The sequence below is a fragment of the Mobula hypostoma genome, chromosome 6 (assembly GCF_963921235.1).
Source record: "Mobula hypostoma chromosome 6, sMobHyp1.1, whole genome shotgun sequence".
In the NCBI taxonomy this organism is placed as follows: domain Eukaryota; kingdom Metazoa; phylum Chordata; class Chondrichthyes; order Myliobatiformes; family Myliobatidae; genus Mobula; species Mobula hypostoma.
In genome coordinates this window covers 81,961,336-81,982,828 of record NC_086102.1, presented here as the reverse complement: position 1 = coordinate 81,982,828, position 21,493 = coordinate 81,961,336, and the positions used below count along the sequence as shown (strand labels likewise).

General features: G+C 41.8%; 1 protein-coding gene across 5 annotated transcripts in view; it reads right to left on the bottom strand.

Annotated features, from left to right (window-relative positions):
- Positions 1–3,550: 3,550 nt before the first annotated feature.
- LOC134347583 (rho GTPase-activating protein 6-like) overlaps positions 3,551–21,493 on the bottom strand; it is a 551,475-nt gene continuing 533,532 nt past the window's right edge. For all 5 annotated transcript variants that reach the window (XM_063049931.1, XM_063049934.1, XM_063049932.1 and 2 more), the window contains exons 10-12: positions 17,435–17,532; positions 15,609–15,871; positions 3,551–5,421 (exon numbers count right to left, since the gene is read on the bottom strand). In XM_063049931.1, coding sequence (XP_062906001.1) covers positions 4,694–5,421; positions 15,609–15,871; positions 17,435–17,532 — 1,089 coding nt within the window. In that variant the 3' untranslated portion in view covers positions 3,551–4,693. The remainder of the gene's footprint in view (positions 5,422–15,608; positions 15,872–17,434; positions 17,533–21,493) is intronic.

The following is a 21,493-nucleotide window of genomic DNA, read 5'->3' as shown; positions in this document are numbered from 1 at the left end:
GCGACAGGGTGCAAGCCCTTGATCGACTCCATTTCTTGCTGATCTTGCTGATTAAATCATTGAGCAAAGTTTGAAATCAATGAGGACGAGAACGGAAGGCAAGTAGATGTTCAATTCTGTCTACCTGTATATAACCGGTCTCTCCCTCCCACCCGCTGTTCCCGAAGGAAGGTGCCTGTGTATGAATAGCCTCTCTCGCTCGATCCTGCCGGAGAGTGGGTCTTGGGTAAGTTTAATCGACGCGGTTTGTGGATTGGACTCTGCAGTCACTCCTTTTCTTTGTTGCTGTTTTGTGCGATTTTGATCTGGTTGGGCTGGCACTGATAGTGAGAGAGACAGCACTGGATTGAACTGAACTGAACTGAACATACCTGGACTCTTTCAATACCTTTGTGATTTGGTGTTTTGTATTCTGTGTCTTTCACTTTATTTTTGCTGTTTGTGCAGTTTCTTCTGTTTTTTTGCACATTGGGGGTTTGATTTTTTTTGCCCTTTGAACAGATTCCATGAATTTCTTTGTTTTGTGTCTGTCTGTGGGAAAGATGAATCTCAGGGTTGTATACTGCATACATACTTTGATAATAAATATACTTTGAGCTTTGAGTCTATGGTCTCCATCTGTTGGTTTTCCATTCTTCTTATACAAAGAATTTCTGGGCTCCTGTTTCTACTTCTGCAGCATTTCCTACCTCCACTCCATCCTCAGCTCGAACTCTCAATCCTTCCAGGTACATCTCCTCTGGGGCTAGTCACCCCACCTTACACGCTCCAAAACTTGCACTCATTCAAACTTTTGACTCTTGTGAACCGCATTTGAAATTTTAGCTTGTTGGAAATGCTATACAAATTAGATGATGTGAAAGGAAGTTTGGTCGGCAAATTCTCTATGGTGATGAGAGGCTGTAAAGCAGCTAAGTGACCAATAGGAAATACTCTTTACTCCTTCCAACCTTACAATTAAAGCTACATACATTCTCCGAAGAACAGTCTACACTTCCCATCAGCTCCCAACTTTCACAAGACCTAGATAAGCAGTTTAAATCTGAGGCATTCAGCCTCATTAAAGTATGTTAGCAGCTAACCTACTTCCAGAGAATGAGTTAGATACCCATCTCGATCCATTCCTGTAAAACATGGAAATTACCAAATTGGAAATGGATTGGTCTTTAGAGATTTCTGAAATGTTACCGACTCACCTGAGCTCAATAACCCACTTCTTGCATGTTAAAATATTGAACCTTGACATGTTTAATTATAGCCAAAGCCACTTTGTCTCTTATAAACATTCTGTCGTTAATGGCTTACACCTCCAAGGGTTTCATTGCTGACCAAAAGTGCCTCATCGATGGAAATGGTGAGACTGATGAAAGCAAGCAGTGACAGAGAGAAGCAAGTATCTGTTGTTGGGAGGGAGGGGAGGTGGGGCTTGAAGCTCAGTTTGGGTTTGTGGAGGGCTATCATCCTGGAGCAGGTCAGTGGGATTAGGCAACTTAAATGGTTCGGCATGGACTAGATGGGCTGAAGGGCCTGTTTCTGTGCCATACTTCTCTATGACTCTAAATTCCAGAGTTTCACAACGTACAGCAGGCTGAATGCGAGGAAAACTGGGTGTTTGTCATCCCAATAAATATACAAGAAATGTGGATGGAGTTACCGATAGGGGAACGAGGGCTAAATGGTAGGAGTTAAAGATGAACTTTATTTGTCACGTGTATATCGAAATATCCAAACAGAGAGTGAAATGCGCCATTTGCATCGGACCAACACAGTCTGAGGATGTGCCAGGGGGGCAGCCTGCAATTGTCCACTTCCAGCACCAGCATGGCATGCCCACAGCTTACTAACCCCAACCCATATGCCTTTGGAACGTGGAAGGAAACTGGAGATCCATGTGATCACAGAGAGAAGGTACAAACTCCTTACAGACTGTTGCAGGATACTGAGCTCCGAGCACTGATCGCAGAGGCTGTGAAGTGTTGCACTAATCGTTACACTAAAGTGCTGCCATGGTAACATATAATTTATTAATATGTATAATATCAGTGTTTCTAATATTAAAGTGGTAGGAAATGATGATTAATCAATCATAATTCCCTACCAGGCTGCTAATTTAGTCACGGGACTGAGAGGGTTGATGGACCATGGCATTGTTGGTGTAAATATGAAATAATAAATGGAGAAGAGAACAGAGGACAGGAGATTAATGACATGCAAGCACCTCTGTAGACCTGCAAGCTGCATTTCTTTAGGTAAAGGTAGTTTCTCATACAGTTGAAGCCATCAATGAGGATCGTATGTCCCTCTTTACCAAAATCTGGACGAGGACAAAGGAGAACACAGAACCAAAATCATACAGTTAGCTAACCACCTACCCTCATCATATTGACACATGTCTCCTCCAATACATAATATCATTAATACACATTATTTCTGCCACAAATCGAAGGGCCTGTTTAACATTAAATCTCTTAAAAAAATAACAATGGAAGTAGCATTGTTAATAAAAATGGACAGGGTCTTAAATGGGCTGTTCACGTTTCATTAACTGATTGCATTAAAACCATCGTAAACATCACTCACCTCTGACCCCCAACACAGGAGCCCCTCAGAGCTGTGTCCTAAGCCCCCTCCTTTACTCTCTGTATACCCATGACTGTGTCACCATCTACAGCTCCAACCTAATTAAATTTGCTGACGATACCACATTGATTGGCCAAATCTCAAATAATAATGAAGCAGCCTACAGAGAAGAAGCCATCACCCTGTGTCAAGAAAACAATCTCTCCCTCAATGTTGCAAAAATAAAAGAGCTGGCTGTGGACTACAGGAGGAATGGGGACAGGTTGACCCCTATTGACATCAATGGATCTGGGGTTGAGAGGGTGAACAGCTTTAAATTTCTCAGCATATATATCACCAAGAATCTCACGTGTGTACTGAAAAAAGCACAACAGCACCCCTTTCACCTCAGTCAGTTGAAGAAGTTTGGTATGGGCCCCCAAATCCTAAGAACCTTCTACAGGGGCACAATTGAGAGCATCCTGACTGGCTGCATCACTGCCTGGTATGGGAACTGTACCTCCCTTAATCGCAGGACTCTGCAGAGAGTGGTGTGGACAGCCCAGTGCATCTGTAGATGTGAACTTCCCTCTATTCATTTACATTTCTGGCTGCGTAAAAAGGGCCCAAAGGATCATTGGGGACTCGGGTTATCACAGCCACAAACTGTTCCAGCTGCTACTTTGCAGGAAATGGTACCACAGCATAAAAGCCAGGACCAACAGATTCCAGGAGAGCTTCTTCCACCAGGCCATCAGACTGATTAATTCACGCTGATACAACTGTATTTCTGAGCTATATTGACTATCCTATTGTACATACTATTTATTATAAATTACTATAATTGCACTTTGCACATTCAGACTGAGACGTAACATAAAGATTTTTACTCCTCATGTACGTGAAGGATGTAAGAAATAAAGTCAATTCAATCCCAATAATCTGCACTGGTCCTCAAAATTCAGAAATACTCAGGAATCAATCTTGCTTTTAAATGTTCTTTTTTTAATTCAATGGCACTGTAGATGACTATAGATCTGTTTAAGACAATGTAAGATGATACATCACAACTGTCTCTACGTAATCTATTCATTTACCTCTCATGAGCTCGCCCAGTTTTTGAGCTAGATAAAATACGATATTATAAAATAAACATTTTTTTCTGAAAATAAAACACATGATATTGCATGAATTTGTAACTTAGTCTTGTTTTAAAAGGTACATTGTATGCAAATCCCTCATTTGAATACATGAAAAAATACTTAATCATTTTCCCATATTTAAAATATATAATCTCTCAATTCCTGCCAGGCAAAAATATTTCCATTTCATTGGGGCTGGAGTTGGATTGTCTTTCACTAACCCTTCAATAATCACATATTGAAAATACAACCATCTCGATCAAGTGGGGACCATTCCTCACAGAGAAGGGAACTGAAGTTACTTGAAGATGTGCTACGTAGGTTTAGTACCAATAAAATATTACATGATTAAAGGGAATGCTGGTTGTTATTTGAGGGCGACATGTTAGCTGAAAAATAAATGGTATCCTCAAAAGAAAATTGACAACAATTGTCAAAACTTGATAATGCGATGGCTATTTCATTTAGTCAATTGACAAGAATTTCCTGTAACTGCCTGCTGGTTGGAAGAAACTAACCAGCAGGGAGTTACCTTAAGTTGGTAGACAACAGGGACACTCTTCTGTTACTTTTGGCTATTAGCAACATGATAAGTGCTTGACGTCCAGGTGATAATCTCCTGCTCCCCATCCCCTCCCACTGAATGTGGTTCTGAACATAACCTCTCAGACATAACAATGGTCCAAACATGTACATATAAATACAAATCATTGGAAAATAAATCACTGAATAGATATTTATATATTTCATGTATAGTTTATGCTACAGCAACATTCAAATGCATTGTCCTATGCTTGTGTTTTAGGTGCTGACAGACACACTGGCTTTTACATGAATATTAAAGACTGTGTACTTTTACACCTGAAAAGTAAAAAGTAAAAATATCACACAAATATAAAAATATGTTTTGTGTACATGATAGGATAAATTTAGATTTTAAAAAATTATGACATGATATCTAAACAAGGCCTGCATTCGGGCAGCTCAAGCTATCATACTAGAGTTTCAGGAAGAGAATCTGCATTGTCCGTTGACAGGAGCTCCCAGATTTGCCATCGCTCTCTTTGCCACTCCACCCACTCAGGCTCTGTTAAGTTGTTCTTATTATCTGACTGTTTGGACCACGCTTCGTTCTCGTTGCTGGGGGAAACCAAGTCCTGCTCGTGGAGCTTGGCTGTCGACGGCTCAAGCACCATTGCCTCCAGCTCTCCTGCCAGAGCTGAGCCTTGCTGAGATCTATGATGTCTTGACAAAGCTTGTTCTTGATGTGCAACAGAGTTACTGGATGAGGTTTGCCTCAGCTCAACGGGGTAGGGCGGAGGGGGCCGCCTCTCATTGCGATTGATGTCCCCGTGCTTGAAACAGGTTAGCCACGGCTTCTTGTGTAAGAAAGAGGTGTCTGAGGTTCTCTGAAAAATTTCTTCTGCACTTGCTGTGGAGCGTTGGTCACGTCTGAGGCACAATGATTCCAGGCTCAGCTGAATATTTTTCTTACTTCCTGCCACTTGTGGACTACTGCAGACACGACTCACTGGGGGGTGAGCCCTGCACTCAGGTACCCCTGCAGTTGTGTGAGTTCTTCGCACAGGCAGCTTTGTGTTGTCTAGAGACAATGTGGAAGAGGCCTGAGGCACAGACCAGTCCACTGAGAGGTTCCCCTGGGACAGAGAACACTGTCTTTGCTGCAGTGGGCTGTTTTGGTAAATATTGCCATATAAACCTAAGGGATGAAAAGAAAGAATAAGGCGTCAACTTTCCAAAGTCACTGTAACCAAAGAAATTCAGTGCAGAGTTTTAAGGGAAAGTTACATTTGGCAAATTCAGCAATACTTATGTCTTAAGTTTATTACAATGGAGTTATACTTGCTTCATTCATGAATAGTGATAAAAATATGCTAATACCCTTCAATTATATGGACAAACTAGAGAAGCCAGGGTCATAATCCTAACAGGCAAGTTTAATGTTCAGAATTACAATGGCCTTTGACAGTCAATGGAGAGAAAATTTCATTGGTACGAAGGCTATTAACAAAGGAAGAGATTAAAGATCAAGAGACTCATTTTCAATCTCAACATCTGCCTCCATAGCCTAAAGCCCTATGTCACTCGTCTGATAACAACATCCACCAAACATCCAGGTCTAAGCCTGCAACTCACGAGCCCCATCTCACTCTCACTTATTTAGACCTTTTACAACTCTTGCACTCCCAGCGCACATTGCCAGCTCTATCATCCACCCAGAATCAGCAAAACTCATTCACAGCCTTTCTTCTCCTCCGCAGATCAATCTGCCTTACAACCTCGGGCCACAAGAGCTAAATAGGTAAGAGAATGGGGAAGGGCTATGAAAGTTTTGGTCATGACATGTGGCAGCACTGAATCAACAGCAAAGAAAAGGAATGGACGACTGTAGTTACAAAGTGAGATGAGATAGGTTTAGTGTATTCTCACTCGACTACAGGAGGCTGAGGTGTGACCTATGGATATTTTTTTAAATTATGAGTGCTTAGATAGGGAAGATAGCCAGAGGGTTTGTCCCAGGGCAAGGGAGTCTAGGTTGAGAGTAAACACAAGGAAAACTGCAGATGCAGGAAATTCAAGCAACACACACAAAATGCTGGTGGAACACAGCAGGCCAGGCAGCATCTATATGAAGAAGCACAGTCAACGTTTTGGGCCCAGACCCTTCGTCAGGACTAACTGAAAGAAGAGATAGAGGGGGAGGGGGAGATCCGAAATGATAGAAGAAGACAGGAGGGGGAGGGATGGAGCTAAGAGCTGGAAAGTTGATTGGCAAAAGGGATACAAGGCTGGAGAAGGGAGAGGATCATGGGACGGGTGACAGTAGAGGAGGGTGTTGTCAAGATGAAGCCACACTCAGGTTGGAGGAACACCACCTTTTATTCCGTCGGGGTAGCTTCCAACCTGATGGCATGAACATTAACTTCTCTAACTTCCGTTAATGCCCCTCCTCCCCTTCTTACCCCACCCCTTATTTATTATTTATTATTTTTTTCCCTTTCTTTCTCTTTTTTCTCCCTCTGTCCTTCTCACAAAATCTTCCTCTGGTGCTCCCCTCCCCCTAGGCCTCCCATCCCATGATCCTCTCCCTTGTCCAGTCTTGTATACCTTTTGCCAATCAACTTTCCAGCTCCTAGCTCTATCCCTCCCGCTTCTGCCTTCAATCATTTTGGATCTCCCCCTCCCCCTCTATCTTTTCTTTCAGTTAGTCCTGACGAAGGATCTCGGTCTGAAACGTCGACTGTGCTTCTTCCTATAGATGCTGCATTCCACCAGCATTTTGTGTGTGTTGCCTGATTGAGAGTACACAGGATTAAAGTGAGAGGGGAGAAACTTAAAGGTGATCTATGGAGTAGGTTTTTCCACAGAGGGTGTTGGTGACTGGAGCAAGCTGCCAAAGGCAGATACAATTATAATATTTAAAAGGCATTTGGGCAAGTACTTGGATTGAGAAGGTGTAGATGGATGCAGGCTTAATTGTGTAACACTGCGTGTAGTACTGATGAGTATGGGTTTGTCTTTATATAAGACTGGGGCTAAGGGCTGATGGGTACACGTCTTTTCCTGTATAATACTTGGAGTATCTGGAGCATTGGTCAGGCCAGATATAAACAAATGCCGGGACTATTCTGACCAGTGTCCACTATCTCTGTAACTGAAGTACTTTCAAAGTGTAGTCAATATTGTAATATAGAAAATATTGCACACTGCAAGACCTTACAACCAAGCTTTAGCAATATTGACTAGAACACTGGGGGAGTTATGCATTAGATTCTCAGCCTGGATTATGCGGTTGGGTCTTTAGAAGGAACATGAACTCTCCAGCTTCTGACTCCAAGGCAGGAATCCTACTGCTGAGCTGGGCTGGCATGAGGAAATCAGGCCATGGGGAATAACACTGGCACTTATCAATGGAGGGGCTTTTGTTTTCAACTGTAGCAGGAGATAGGCAGAGCCCAATTAAGAAAAACAACATGCACACATAACTAAAATATTGTATTGAAGTCCAATTTGTAAGATTCAAAAATGTCATCCAAGCTGTCTCAGCACAATTTTAATTGTTTGCAACCTCTGTGGGATGATTATTCAGTACATCCAGAAATGCTTGGATTGTTTTTCTCTCCACTGAAGTACACAATATGTGCTGCCAAGCTAGTTGTGCATGGTTTTACAATTAGCTCATACTTAACAGCTATTGTGGAACATAAACTGTTGCAAGTCTAGAAAACCATACAAGACATTATCGTTTCTTTCCAATGACATGCAAAATTGTTGTTACTTAAACGTTCAGTATTAAAATAAAGAATGCTTGCAAAATGAAAATGGCCCAACTCTCAACTCCTAGAGAGGAACGCAGCCAATCTGTGGTCCACAATGCCACAGCTCTGCATGTCAATTCCAGAATTTAACCTAGGGCCCTAATAATCCTGTCAAAAGATGGAGTATCACAGAATAACGTCAAGAAACAACTCAACAGGTTAGGCAGCATCCAGAGATACAGAGGGATGGTTGATGTTTCAGGTCACACACAGAAGTATCTGCCATACCTCTGCCTCAGCCTCTAAATGCCCCCAATTTACTTTTGATCCATCTTCAGTGTCGTGTGTGTTCAACTGTTAAATCATACAGTAAAGGAAATATTTTCTCCATCACGCGCTTTTGAAAGAGCTATCCCATTGTCCTATTTGCAATAGCTGAGAACAGCAATTAAAATTATATTTCTCATTTTAGTTTGCTTGATTAATTTACTCTTTATTATATTTTTCAGTCTGGTTGCCATTGATTCAGATTTGACCTTAATAGGTCAAGTATCAGATCTGTCAGTTGGAGAGGTCCCTGACCATTACTATAGCCCTGGAGAGGGATAAGAGCAGGATAAATTATAATGCTATTAGGCAGGAACTGGGGAGCATAAACTGGGATTAGATGTACTCGGGGAAATGCACAATGGAAATGTGCAGGTTGTTTAGGGAGCACTGGAATGGGGTTCTGGATAGCTTTGCCCATTGAAGCAGGGATATGATGGTAGGGTGAAGGAACCATGGTTGACAAAGGATGTGGAAAAACTCGTCAAGAGGAAGAAAAAAGTTTACTTAAGTTTTAGGAAGCAGGGATCAGACAGGGCTCTAGAAAGTAACAAAGTAGCCAGGAAGGAGCTGAAGAATAGAAAAAGGAAAACCACGGTAAGCCATAAGAAGGCCTTGGCGAATAGGATTAAGAAAAACCCTAATGCATCCAACACATGCTGTATGTAAAGAACAGGAGGATGGCCAGAGTGAGTGTAGGATCAATCAGAGATAGTAGAGGAAACATATGCCTGGAGTCACAGGAGGTAGGTGAGGTGTGAAATAAATACTTCGCTTCAGTATTCACCAGTGAAAGGGACCGCAATTATTGAAAGGACACTAAGATAGGCTGAAATTCTTGAACATGTTGATGTTAGAAAGATGTAGATTGCAAAGGGACATTAACAGGATGTAGAGCTGGGCTGGGACATGCAGGTGGAATTCAACCTGGAAAAGAGTTAAGTGCTTTATCTTGCAAGGTTGAATATAAAGGCATGATTCTTAGCAGTGTGGAAGAACAGAGAAATCTTGATGTCCACATCCCTCAAAAATGCTGCGCACGTTGATAGGGTTGTTAAGAAGGCGTATGATTTGTTGGCCATCATGAGTCTGAGGATTGAGTTCAAGAGCCGCGAGGTAAAAATGGCTTTGACCAGCAGCCAATCCAGACATTGGAAGTTTTGGGAGGAGGGATCTTCAATCAGGTCCACTGCCCGAGTACAAAAGGCAGCAGCAGGTCACTACAGCAAAAAGAGCTTTGACCGGCGACCAATTGGTGTTTGGGATTGATTAGTAACAGCAAATTAAAGGAAGGCGGGGTAAGCGCAAGGGCCATCATCTGAGTGGGCAGAGTCAGGGTGGTGATCTTGAGCCTTTAGCTCTTCAAGGCTTCTGTGAAGAGGCTTCAGTCAGAGAAAACAAAAGAAAAGCTGTTATTTTCCCTTTCCTTTTTTGTATCTGCTCAGGTAGGACAGTAGAAGTGCCAGGCAGGGTAGTAGAATGCTCCTCTCGTGGGATGTGGGAAGGCAGGGGGACCTCCAGTACCCCTGACAACTACAACTGTGAGAAGTGCATCCAGCACAGCTTCTAACAAACCACGTGAAGGAGTTGGAGCTGGAAATGGATGAACTCCAGATCATTTGGGAGGCTGAAGGGGTGATAGATAGGACATATAGAGAGGTTGTTACACGCAAGGTACAGGGCACAGGTGACAGTCAGGAAGGGGAAAAGGGTTAAGGAGCCAGTGCAGAATACACCTGTGGCCATCACCCCTCAACAACAGGTATATCACTTGAGATACTGTCAGGGGGATGACCTAAATGAGGAAAATCAGAGTGGTTGGGTCTCTGGCACTGAGTCTGCTTCTGTGACTCAGAAGGGAAGAGGAGAGAAGAGGCGAGCTGTGGTGATAGGGGATTCGATAGTTAGGAGAATGGACAAGAGGTTCTGTGGGCGAGAAGGAGACTCCCGGTTGGCATGTTGCCTCCTGGGTGCCAGGGTCCAGGATATATTGGATCGAGTCCTCAGCATTCTTAAGTGGGAAGGTGAATAGCCAGAAGTCGCGGTCCCTGTAGGTATCAATTAGGATGAGTGATTAAGTTCTGCATAGGGAGTTCCAAGAGTCAGGTGCTAAGATAAAGGGCAGGACCTCCAGGGTTGTGATCTCAGGATTGCTACCCGTGCCATGTGCTAGTGAGGCCAGAAACAGGAAGATACACTGTTTAGTATGTAGCTAAGGAGTTGGTGTAGAAGAGAGGCCAGAAGATTTTTGGATCATTGAGTTCCCTTCCAGGGAAGGTGGGCCTGAACAGAAGGGACGATTTGCACCTGGACTGGGGGGTGTTAAACTAGAGTTGCAGGGGGATAAGAAGCAGAGCGCTGGAACAGTTAGTGGAGAGGTTTTGGAGACAGATGTTGGTAAGACCTCAGACAAGGTTAGGAACTGAAAGGCTGAGCATGGTGCGACTAGTGTCCTGCACAAGATGTATCATAGGAAAGGTGGATAATAGCGCTGAAGATGAGGTAGCTGGTTTACAAACAGAGGCAATGTGTAGTGAGGAGAGGCTGTTGATAGTGCAAAATTGCAGTCAGCTGGATGAGGTGCAATGTAAAAGGTGGACAAAATCGAAAAGGGTGAATATAGGACTGAAGGTGTCGTACTTGTATATGCGCAGTATACGAAATAAGGTAGATGAGCGTAGCACAGTTCCCGATTGGCAGAATGATGTTGTAGGTATCACTGTACCATGGCTGAAAGAAGATAGCTGGGAGCTTAATGTGCAAGGGTACACATTGTATCGAAAGGACAGGCAGAAAGACAGAGGGGGCGGTGTTTCTCTGTTGGTAAAAAATGAAATCAAATCATCAAAAAGAGGTGACATAAGGTTGGAAGGTTTGAATCATTGTCGATGGAGCTAAGGAACTGCAAGGGTAAAAAAGACCCTGATGGGAACTATATACAGACCCCAAACAGTAGTAAGATTATGGTCTACAAATTACAACAGTAGATGCGTATCAAAAGGGCAATGTTACAATAGTCATGGGGGATTTCAATATGCAGCTAGATTGAGAAAATCAGGTTTATGCTGGATTCCAGGAGGGGGAGTTTCTGGAATGCCCACAATGTTTTTTTTAGAGCAGCTCATGATTGAGACCACAAGGGGATCAGCTATTCTCAATTGGGTGTTGTGCGATGAACCAGAATTGATTAGAGAGCTTAAGGTAAAAGCACCCTTAGGAGAAAGTGATCACAATATGACCAAATTCACCATGAGAGTCACTGGAGAGTCAGATGTATCTGTATTACAAGGGAGTAAAGGGAATTACAGAGGCATGAGAAATGAGTTGGTCTTAATTGATAGGAAAAGAACACTGGCAGGGAAGACAGCACAGCAGCAAAGGCTGAAATTTCTGGAAGCAATGCAGAAGGCACAGGATATATACATCGCAAAGAGGAAGCAGTGTTCTAAAGGCAAGATAACACAACTGTGGCAAACAAAGAAGTCAAAACAAACATAAAAGTCAAAGAGGGGAATATAATAAAGCAAAAATTAGTGGGATGATAGAAGATTGAGAAGCTTTTAACAGTCAACAGAAGGCAACTAAAAATGTAATTAAAGATGGAATACAAAAGTAAACTAGCCAATAATATTAAAGAGGATACCAAAAGTTTCTTCAGATAAATAAAATGTAAAATAGAGGCAAGAGTGGATATCTGACCGCCGGAAAATGATGCTGGAGAGGTAGTAACGGGGTACAATGAAATAGCAGACAAACTAAGTATTTTCCATCAGTCTTCACTGTGGAAGACACTAGCAGAATGTTAGCAGTTCCAGGGTCGGGGTCATGAAGTGTGTGAAGTTACCATAGCTAGAGAGAAGGTTCTTGGGAAACTGAAAGGTTTGAAAGTAGATAAATCACCTGGACCAGATTGTGTACACCCTAGGGTTCTGAAAGAGGTGGCTGAAGAGATTGTGGAAGCATTAGTAATGATCTTTCAACAATCAATAGATTCTAAAATAGTTTTGAAAGACTGGAACATTGCAAATGTCACTGCACTCTAAGAAGGGAGAGAGGCAGAAGAAAGGAAACTATAAGCCTGTTAGTCTGATCACAATGGCTGGGAAGATGTTGGAGTCAATTATCAAGGATGAGATGTCAGAGTACTTGGAGGCACATGATAAGATAGACCACAGTCGGCATTGTTTCCTCAAGGGAAAATCTTGCCTGACTAATCTGTTAGAATTCTTTACAGATATAACAAGCAGGAGAGACAAAGGAGAATTGGTTAATGTTGTGTACTTGGACTTTCGGAAGTTCCTTGACAAGGTGCCACACATGAGGCTGCTTAACAAGGTACGAGCCCATGGTATTACAGAAAAGATTCTAGCATGGATAAAGCAGTGACTGATTAGCAAGAAGCAAAGAGTGGGAATAAAGGGATCCTTTTCTCGTTGGCTGCCAATGGCTTGTGGTGTTCCACAGGGGTCTATTTTTTTTTTACGTTATATGTCAATGATTTGGATGATGGAATTGAAAGCTTTGTTGCAAAATTTTAAGATGATGTGAAGATAGGTGGAGTGGCAGGTAGTTTTGAGGAAGTAGAGAGACTAAAGAAGGAATTAGACAAGATTAGGAGAATGGGCAAAGAAGTGGCAGATGAAATACATTGTTGGGAAGTGTATAGTCATGCACTTTGGTAGAAGAAACGGAAATGTTGACTATTTTCTGAAAGGAAAGAAAATACAAAAAAACAGACACAAAGGGATTTGGGAGTCCTTGTGCGGGATCCTCCAAAGGTTAATTTGCAGGTTGTGTCTGTGGTGAGAAAGGCAAATGCAAAGTTAGCATTCATTTCAAGAGGACTAGAATATTAAAGCAAGGATGTAATGTTGAGACTTTATAAAGCACTGGTGAGGCCTCACTTGGAATACTGAGAGCAGTTTTAGGCCCCTTATCTTAGAAATAATGTGCTGACATTGGAGACGGTTCAAAGGAGGTTCACAAAAGTGATTCCAGAATTAAATCATTTATCATATGAAGAGCGTTTGATGGCTCTGGGCCTGTGTTTACTTGAATTCAGAAATTTGAGGGTTGACCTCATAGAAACCTATCGAAAGGTGAAAGACCTTAACAGAGTGGATATGGAGAGGTTGTTTCCTATGGTGGGAGAGTCTAAGACCAGAGGACGCAGCATCAGAATAGAGTGCATCCTTTTATAGAATGGAGATGAGGACAAATTTCTTTAGCCAGAGAATGGTGAATTTGTGGAATTGTTTCCCACAGGTAGCTGTGAAGGCCAAGTCTTTATGTATATTTAAGACAGAGGTTGATAGATTCTTGATTGCTCAGTGCGTGAAGGGATACGGGGAGAAAGTGGAAGATTGGAGTTGAGAGGAATTTTGGATCAGCCATGATGAAATGGCAGAGCGGGCTTGATGGGCTGAATAGCCTAATTCTGCTCCTATACTTTCTGGTCTATGGCAATGTTACAGCTCTATAACACCCCGGTTAGACCACACTTAGAATATTCTGCTCCGTTCTGGTTGCCATGTGATAGGAAGGACGTGGAAGCTTTAGAAAGGGTATTGAGATTTACCAGGATGTTGCCTAGACTAGAGAGCATGTCTTATGAAGACAGTTTGAGCAAGCTAAGGATTTTCTCTTTGGAATGAAGGAGGATGAAAGTTGACTTAATGGAGGTGTACAAGATGATAAGAGGCATAGAAAGGGTAGAAAGACAGAGACTTTTTTCCAAGGCAGAAATAACTAATACCAGGGGCAATAACTTTAAGGTGACCGGGGGAAAGTACAGGTGAGTTGTCAGAGGAACAGAGGGTGGTGTATGCATGGAAGGCTCTGCTAGGGCAGATACATTAGGAGCATTTAAGAAACACTTAGAAAAGCACACAGATGATAGAAAAACAGAGTGTTATGTAGGAGCGAAGGGTTAGATTGATCTTAGAGTAGGCTAAAGGGTTGGCAGAACATTATGGGCCAAAGGGCCTGTACTGTGGTGTAATGTTCTATGTTAATTGAAACAGGAAATGTATCATACTTCCATTGAAATAAGTCACTGTAGCGATAGAATACCATTGCTGTTAGAGAAGTAAAAATATAAAATTCTGGAAATACTCAGGCAAGGCAGCATTTGTGGAAAGAGAAATGGAATTACTGTTGCAGATTCGCTCTCTTAATCAGAAATGGAGAAGTTTTAAGTTGCCGAAAGTAGGTGGGAAGAGGTAGGTCAGAGAACAGTGTGAGGGCACAATTAACAATTTAATGAGGATAGACTGACAAAAAGATAAAAGCAGATCAAAGCATTTGCAGGGAACTAAAACCGCAAGGGAAGACTGTTGGAAATGACCAGCAGACCAGACAGTATGTGTGGAGAAAGAAATAAAACTGAGTAGATATTATGGATGGGTAAACCTATAGCAGACCTGGCCACTTATAACATCAACTAAGAATGCAAGTTTCCTGAAGTCTTTGAATTGGATATTGAAACATAAAAGCTGAATCAATGTTAAGACAGAGGTGGATTGCTGAGTATCTAATTATGCACCCCCATTGTCTCATCATCTCCTCAATAAGGATATGATGGTGAACACCAGCGACAGAGATGCTACACTGAGCAAAACAATTAGGGACTAAACCCATTACTTGCTTTTCCCATTCATGTCCTCATTTTCCCATTTTTTCCCTATCAGCCTGTAACATAATGAATGTCACATTTTAAGCAGCCAGTGTATTGGTAGCAAGCACATGGCCAGTTATGTTTGAATGTGAGTGGCTATTGAAAGCATGGGACAATTAAATTATCTGGCTTCATGGGATGCTGTGGCATTTGAATGTCATCCTTCAAGTTTCCCCTCTTAATGCAAAGGAGCACGTTGTCATAATCTTCATTAAGAATGGACTTTTCAGCATTATATTGGTCACAACAATGGCATTTTAGTAGACTGATCTCAGGTTTTCATTACAATTTTCTGTACCATTGAACATCATCCTGGGTTCAAGTAATTTGATCCTTACTTGGCTGAAATGATTAACTACTCAGTTTTCATTTTAATAATTGTGAATGTTCTGCTGTCAGACTGCAAATAGTTTTTTAGTCTTGTCCTGATGGATTGGATATTGCTCAGGCCAATCAATCAGTGCAAAAGTTATACAAGCTGCAATTCAATGCCATGACAACATGGAAGAAGCCAACACCACACTAAATTCCAAGACAAACCATAGAATTTTGTTACAATCTCTGAAGTTATAATTATTGCAGAGTTTTAAAGAGTGAAAGCTGCATATATCATATAACCCTTACCTTTTTCAGGCCATGACACTGGAGAGCTGTCCCTAGATTTGGATTTCAAGTGTCCAACTAAAGCATATTGTTCAGGAACTTTATAAAGCTTGTCGGAACTAGGACTGAGATCATCTGCCTTTTGTACTAACAGCCTGTCTGTGAGTACTGGAGAATTATTGTCATAAGGTGAGACTTCTCCACTTGACATCTTGTTGGAGTCAGTCGATGAATGTCTTCCTCCCAAAGTATAGGACATCTCTGCCCTTGTCAGATCTGGACTCCTGTTAAAGATAATCACAGCTGATTATTAAAGTGCACACAGCTCACTACAAAGAGTTCAAAATAGACTCCCATAAACAAATTCCCATAAACTGGCACACTCAAGACTTTGGTAGTCCTGGTCAGAAAATATCACCCAGTGAGACTGGTGCCGAACCACTGAGATTTGTGGATAGTCGGACAGTGGATGCTTAGAGTTTTAAAGTGTTTAATTAGACAGTAAATCAAGTTATTAACCATGATTCAGTGGTTGGACTCTTGCCCCACAGTCAGAAGTTTGGGACTTCAGTTCTGTTTCAGCAAATAATCCTGGCTGGTATTTCCCTCCCGTACAAAAGAAACTTAAGTCCTAGGCCCCTCCTGCCCTCTTTAGGATGACGCTGAAGTTTTATGATGTTGCTCATAGTAGCCCCTCTGTTGAAGTTACTTCCACAATGCTGTTGCGTGCCGAGCTACAGGTTTTGATTGACTAATAATGCAGGAATGGTGATACATTTCCAGGTCAAGGTGGAGTGCGGCCTTCAGGGGTTCTGCATGTGGTGGTATTCCCAGACAACTACTACCCTGGTCCCTTTTGATGGCAGAGTTGACAGGACTGGGATTTGCTGACAGAATAGCCCAGGCAAGTAACTAGAGTGCAATACAGTGCCTTGAAAAAGTATTCAGCCCCCACGACTACTTTCACAATGTACTGTCTCATTTTCTAACCTCTGGAGACTCGCTCTTCAGTTTCTGTCACTATGGAGGTAGTAGGACAACCAGATGATCAGATTTCCCGAAAAGTAGTCTAGGGATCAAAGGGTAGGCATTCCTAATCGTAGTATAACAGTGGTCAAATGTGTTGGGTCCCCTGGTGCTGCAGGTGACTTACTGATGATATCTGGGCAGAGATTTCTTCAAACAAGCCTGACTAAAGTCGCTGACAATGATTTGAATGGTGTTGAGTAGACTGTTTCTTGTTTGCCAATCATGGCACTCAATACCTCGAGTGCTTGATTAACTTTGGTGTTTAGCAGTATGTAAACTGTGGTTAGGATCATGGAGAACTCTCTTGGTAAGTAGAACAGACAGCACTCAATCATTAGATGTTCCAGCTTGGGGGAACAAGAGTACGACAAGACCACTATGTCAGAGCACCACCAAGAGTTTATCACAACACACACTCTCACCTCTTGCCTTCCTGCATGTTCTGCAGAGTGATTCATTTGGTAGATCAAGAACCCCTTGGGCAGGAACACCATGGCCAGCATGTCTTGAGTGAGCCATGTCTCCGAAAGACACAGAACATTGCAATCCCTCATTTCCCTCGGAGAGAGCAATCTTGCCCTTAGGGCCTCAACCTTGCTCCCAGTGACTGTAAATTTGCTAGCAAGATACTGGGTAGAGGAATTTTTACACACCACATTTTTAGTACGGCCTGATATTTACTTAACAGCACTAGGTTGACCACTGTTCCCTTGATCATGCATTCTCTTGTCTAGCTTATTAATGCTTAGCACAGATAAGACAGAAGGAAATTATTAGCCTCGAGTGGGAGTTCACTTGCAATGGCAAGTACTACTCACGATGACTGTGAAGCTTTCCTCCGCAGCAAATAGTCAACAACATCTGGATCTGTCTCTAGCAAGCTCATCAGTACCTCGTTCTGTAGCTCCGGGGGAACCTGAGAAACGATGCAAATTATTTACAAACTGAGTGATCTGAATTCATAATGAAACACTGCACATAATGAATGTATAATTACATGTCCTTTTTTCATAATCACATCACTGGACAAGCATTCATTTGTCAAGGAACAGAAAGAAAATGTTTCATATAACGATTAATAAATGAAATATATATAACATGACAAATAAAGGTTGGGAAATACACATGTACTTCAAAATGCTCTTACTTTCATCTAAAATCAGTTTATTAGTGTTTGCTTTAAAATACAAATCCAAGCCTTTAACAAGTTAAATGGGTTAAAACCTACTGGGAAATGGCAGAAAACAAAGTTTTCAAAATTCAAAGTAAATTTTATGATCAAAGTCACCATATACAACCCTCAGATTCATTTTCTTTCAGGCACACTCAACAAATCTATAGAATAGTAACTAAAACAGAATCAATGAATGACTGCGAAACTAGGGCTTTTAAAATGTTTTAAAAATAGATGCTTTAATCACTAGTGCACCACTTACTAATTTTGGGATTGTCATGTTTACGAACTAACAGGAAAACCAAACAAAACCGATGTTATTACATAAACACATTAGGACATTCCAGTCGATTAAGCAGAAAGCAGAAATTGAAACATTCATGGTGCACGTGTCAGCCTGATCCAGCTTTCTGTGCCTCTGCAGTACCAGGCAAAACTATTGACCTACTAACATCTCCCCTCCTACAACTAGCAATTCTACTACTACCACCACCCCTCCTACTCAGTGGTGAGTCCAGAACTGCCCTGTAACTAAAGAGACCTATGGACAGATTCTCTTCAACTCTGGCTCCTCAGCTGCAGCTGATGCATCTCACGTGTTTTATCATTACGATGACCAGCCAGTTAACTGCTCATTTTCCTCTAGTAGCTTGAGATGCTTATAAATGAATTTACTTTTTTTTCTCTTTGGTGATTTCTCTTTAGTGATGAAATGCTATTAGAGGTTGGTTATGACTAGACTGAACTCCTGCCTCAGCAAGGACCTGGACCCATTGCAATTTGCCTATTGTCACAATAGGTGAATGGTAGATGCAATCTCCATGGCTCTTCGCACGGCTTTAGACCACCTAGACAACACAAAGACCTACATCAGAATGCTGTTCATTGACTATAGCTCAGCATTTAATACGATCATTCCCACAATCCTGATTGAGAAGTTGGAGAACCTGGGCCTCTGTACTTACTTCTGTAATTGGATCCTTGACTTCCTAACCCGAAGACTACAGTCTGTGCGGATTGGTAATAACTTACCCTCTTCACTGACGATCAACACTGGCGCACCTCAGGGGTGTGTGCTTACCCTCTGTTCTACTCTCTGTATACACATGACTGTGTGGCTAGGCATAGCTCAAATACCATCTACAAATTTGCTGACGATACAACCGTTGTTGGTAGGATCTCAGGTGGAGACGAGGGGGCGTACAGGAGTGAGATATGCCAGCTAGTGGAATGGTGCCGCAGCAACAACCTGGCACTCAACGTCAGTGAGACGAAAGAGCTGATTGTGGACTTCAGGAAAGGTAAGACGAAGGAACTCATACCAATCCTCATAGAGGGATCACAAGTGGAGAGAGTGAGCAGCTTCAAGTTCCTGGGTGTTAAGATCTCTGAGATCTAACCTGGTCCCAACATATTGATGTAGTCATAAAGAAGGCAAGACAGTGGTTATATTTTATTAGGAGTTTGAAGTGATTTGGCATGTCAACAAATACACTTAAAAACTTCTATAGTTGTACCATGAAGAGCATTCTGACAGTCTGCATCACTGGTATGGGGCGGGGGTGCTACCGCACAGGACCGAAAGAAGCTGCAGAAGGCTGTAAATCTAGTCAGCTCCATCTTGGGTACTAGCCTACAAAGTGCCCAGGACATCTTCAGGGAGCAGTGTCTCAGAAAGGCAGCGTCCATTATTAAAGACTTCCAGCACCCAGGGCAAGCCCTTTTCTCACTGTTACCATCAGGTAGGAGATACAAAAGCCTGAAGGCACACACTCAGCGATTCAGGAACAGCTTCTTCCCCTCTGCCATCCGATTCCTAAATGGATTTTGAAGCTTTGGAGACTACCTCACTTTTTTTTAATATACAGTATTTCTGTTTTTGCACATTTTAAATAATCTATTCAATATACATAATTGATTTACTTGCTTATTTATTATGTTTTACTTTATTTATTATTATTATATTTTTTCTCTGTTAGATTAGGTATTGCATTGAACCACTGCTGCTAAGCTAACAAATTTCACGTCACATGCCGGTGATAATAAACCTGATTCTGATATCAATTATATCAATTCCAAATGCCTCTGATCAATAGAGAAATGCAGAAATGAAAACAAAAGGTGTGAAAGGTTATCACACCAGTGCTGGAGACATAACCTCAGGGCACAAGCCTGGAGATCTGATCACCACACATGGCCAACTCTGCTTGATACCACCTTCAATGATACTTTCCATCACTCTGCTGCTGACTGAGAGAGGTTGCTTGGGTGGGTAATCGGCTGGAATGGATTTATTACATTTTTTGTGAATATGGCACACCTGGGCAACTTTTTACCTTGTCAAGTAGATGCCAGTGCTATAACTTTACTGGAACAATTTAGCTCAAAGCACTGCTGGATCTGTAATGTTTATCTTCAATACTACAACTACAAATTTGTCCTCTCCCATGCTCTGTTGCATCTAGTGCTCTCAGCCATTTTTAGTAAATGAAGTTGGCTGGATACTGACCTCCATAATGGTGGAAAACATTTTCTCTTTTCTGTAGTTAAGAATCCCCACTATATTAAGTTGTTCCTAATTTAGTGCCAGGACAAAATTGTTCTGGGAAGGGCACAGAGATCCTTCAGGACAAACTTAGGGATTTCCACAATACTGGGATGTGCCGTGCATTGTCCTGCAACAGTGTGGGAAGTCAGAAGCATCTTCTGGGAAGTTCAAGTCTTTTTGTGGTTTGCTAAATCTGTGATTTAGCTAGCAGATTGCCTCTTGGAACTGATAACCAAGGCCAAGAAGATTCACAAGCATTTGTCAAAATTGACTGCTGGCTCTCTAAAGAACCATTGTTTTAAAAGAGTAGAAGTAAGGAAAATGTTGGGAATTGTGCATAGAAATTTGTCTTCTCAGAGGGCAGTGACTCTCTGGGATTCTCTGACCCCAAGAGTGGTAGAAGACAGATCATTAAATATATTTAAGGTGGAGATAGATAAATAGTTGAAAGCTTGAGGAGAGCAGTGAGGTACGGATACAGAAGAGGAGTTGAGGCCTGGAGCAGATCAACCATGATCATATTACTGGCAGAGCAAGTTTATGGGACCAAGAGGCTTCCTCCTGCTCCTTTTTCTCATATTCTTGTGCGTAATGTGGCCAGCTCTTGTATGCACAACCAAAAGATATTTTACAAAGTAGCACTTCTAGACGTTGTCAAAAAATTAAGGAAAGCGTCAACATATATGCAAATTTCTCCTTAGGGTTGTGGATGGTTGGTAAAGACAAGTGGATATATTTCAGACAGGATAGCCTTCCCTTCAGAGTTAATACCATATCAATTGATCATTTTGATATTCAATGGATTCCAGTTAATTGGGAAATCGGTTAATCTGGGCAGACGCTTATTTGGAGCAATTCTTAAAGAGCAAAAACTAATTGAGAAAATAGCTGGGATTCTTTTTGTTTATTTGGGATACTATGCTGCTTAACTGGGAGAGGAGATGGTTGCCAAAGTTTGCAAACAGATGTTAAATAACATCAGTTTGTGTATTTCTATTCAAAAAGCAGCAATTTTTGTGACTGATTGTTGACAAGAAATAAGCAGCAAGACAATTTGAAACTGTTTTGCTCACTGCAGTTTTAAACATTCAGGCTTGGAGATGTCAGAAATGACCTGGAGTGAAAATGTAACAATTTTACTACTTCAAGTGAGGA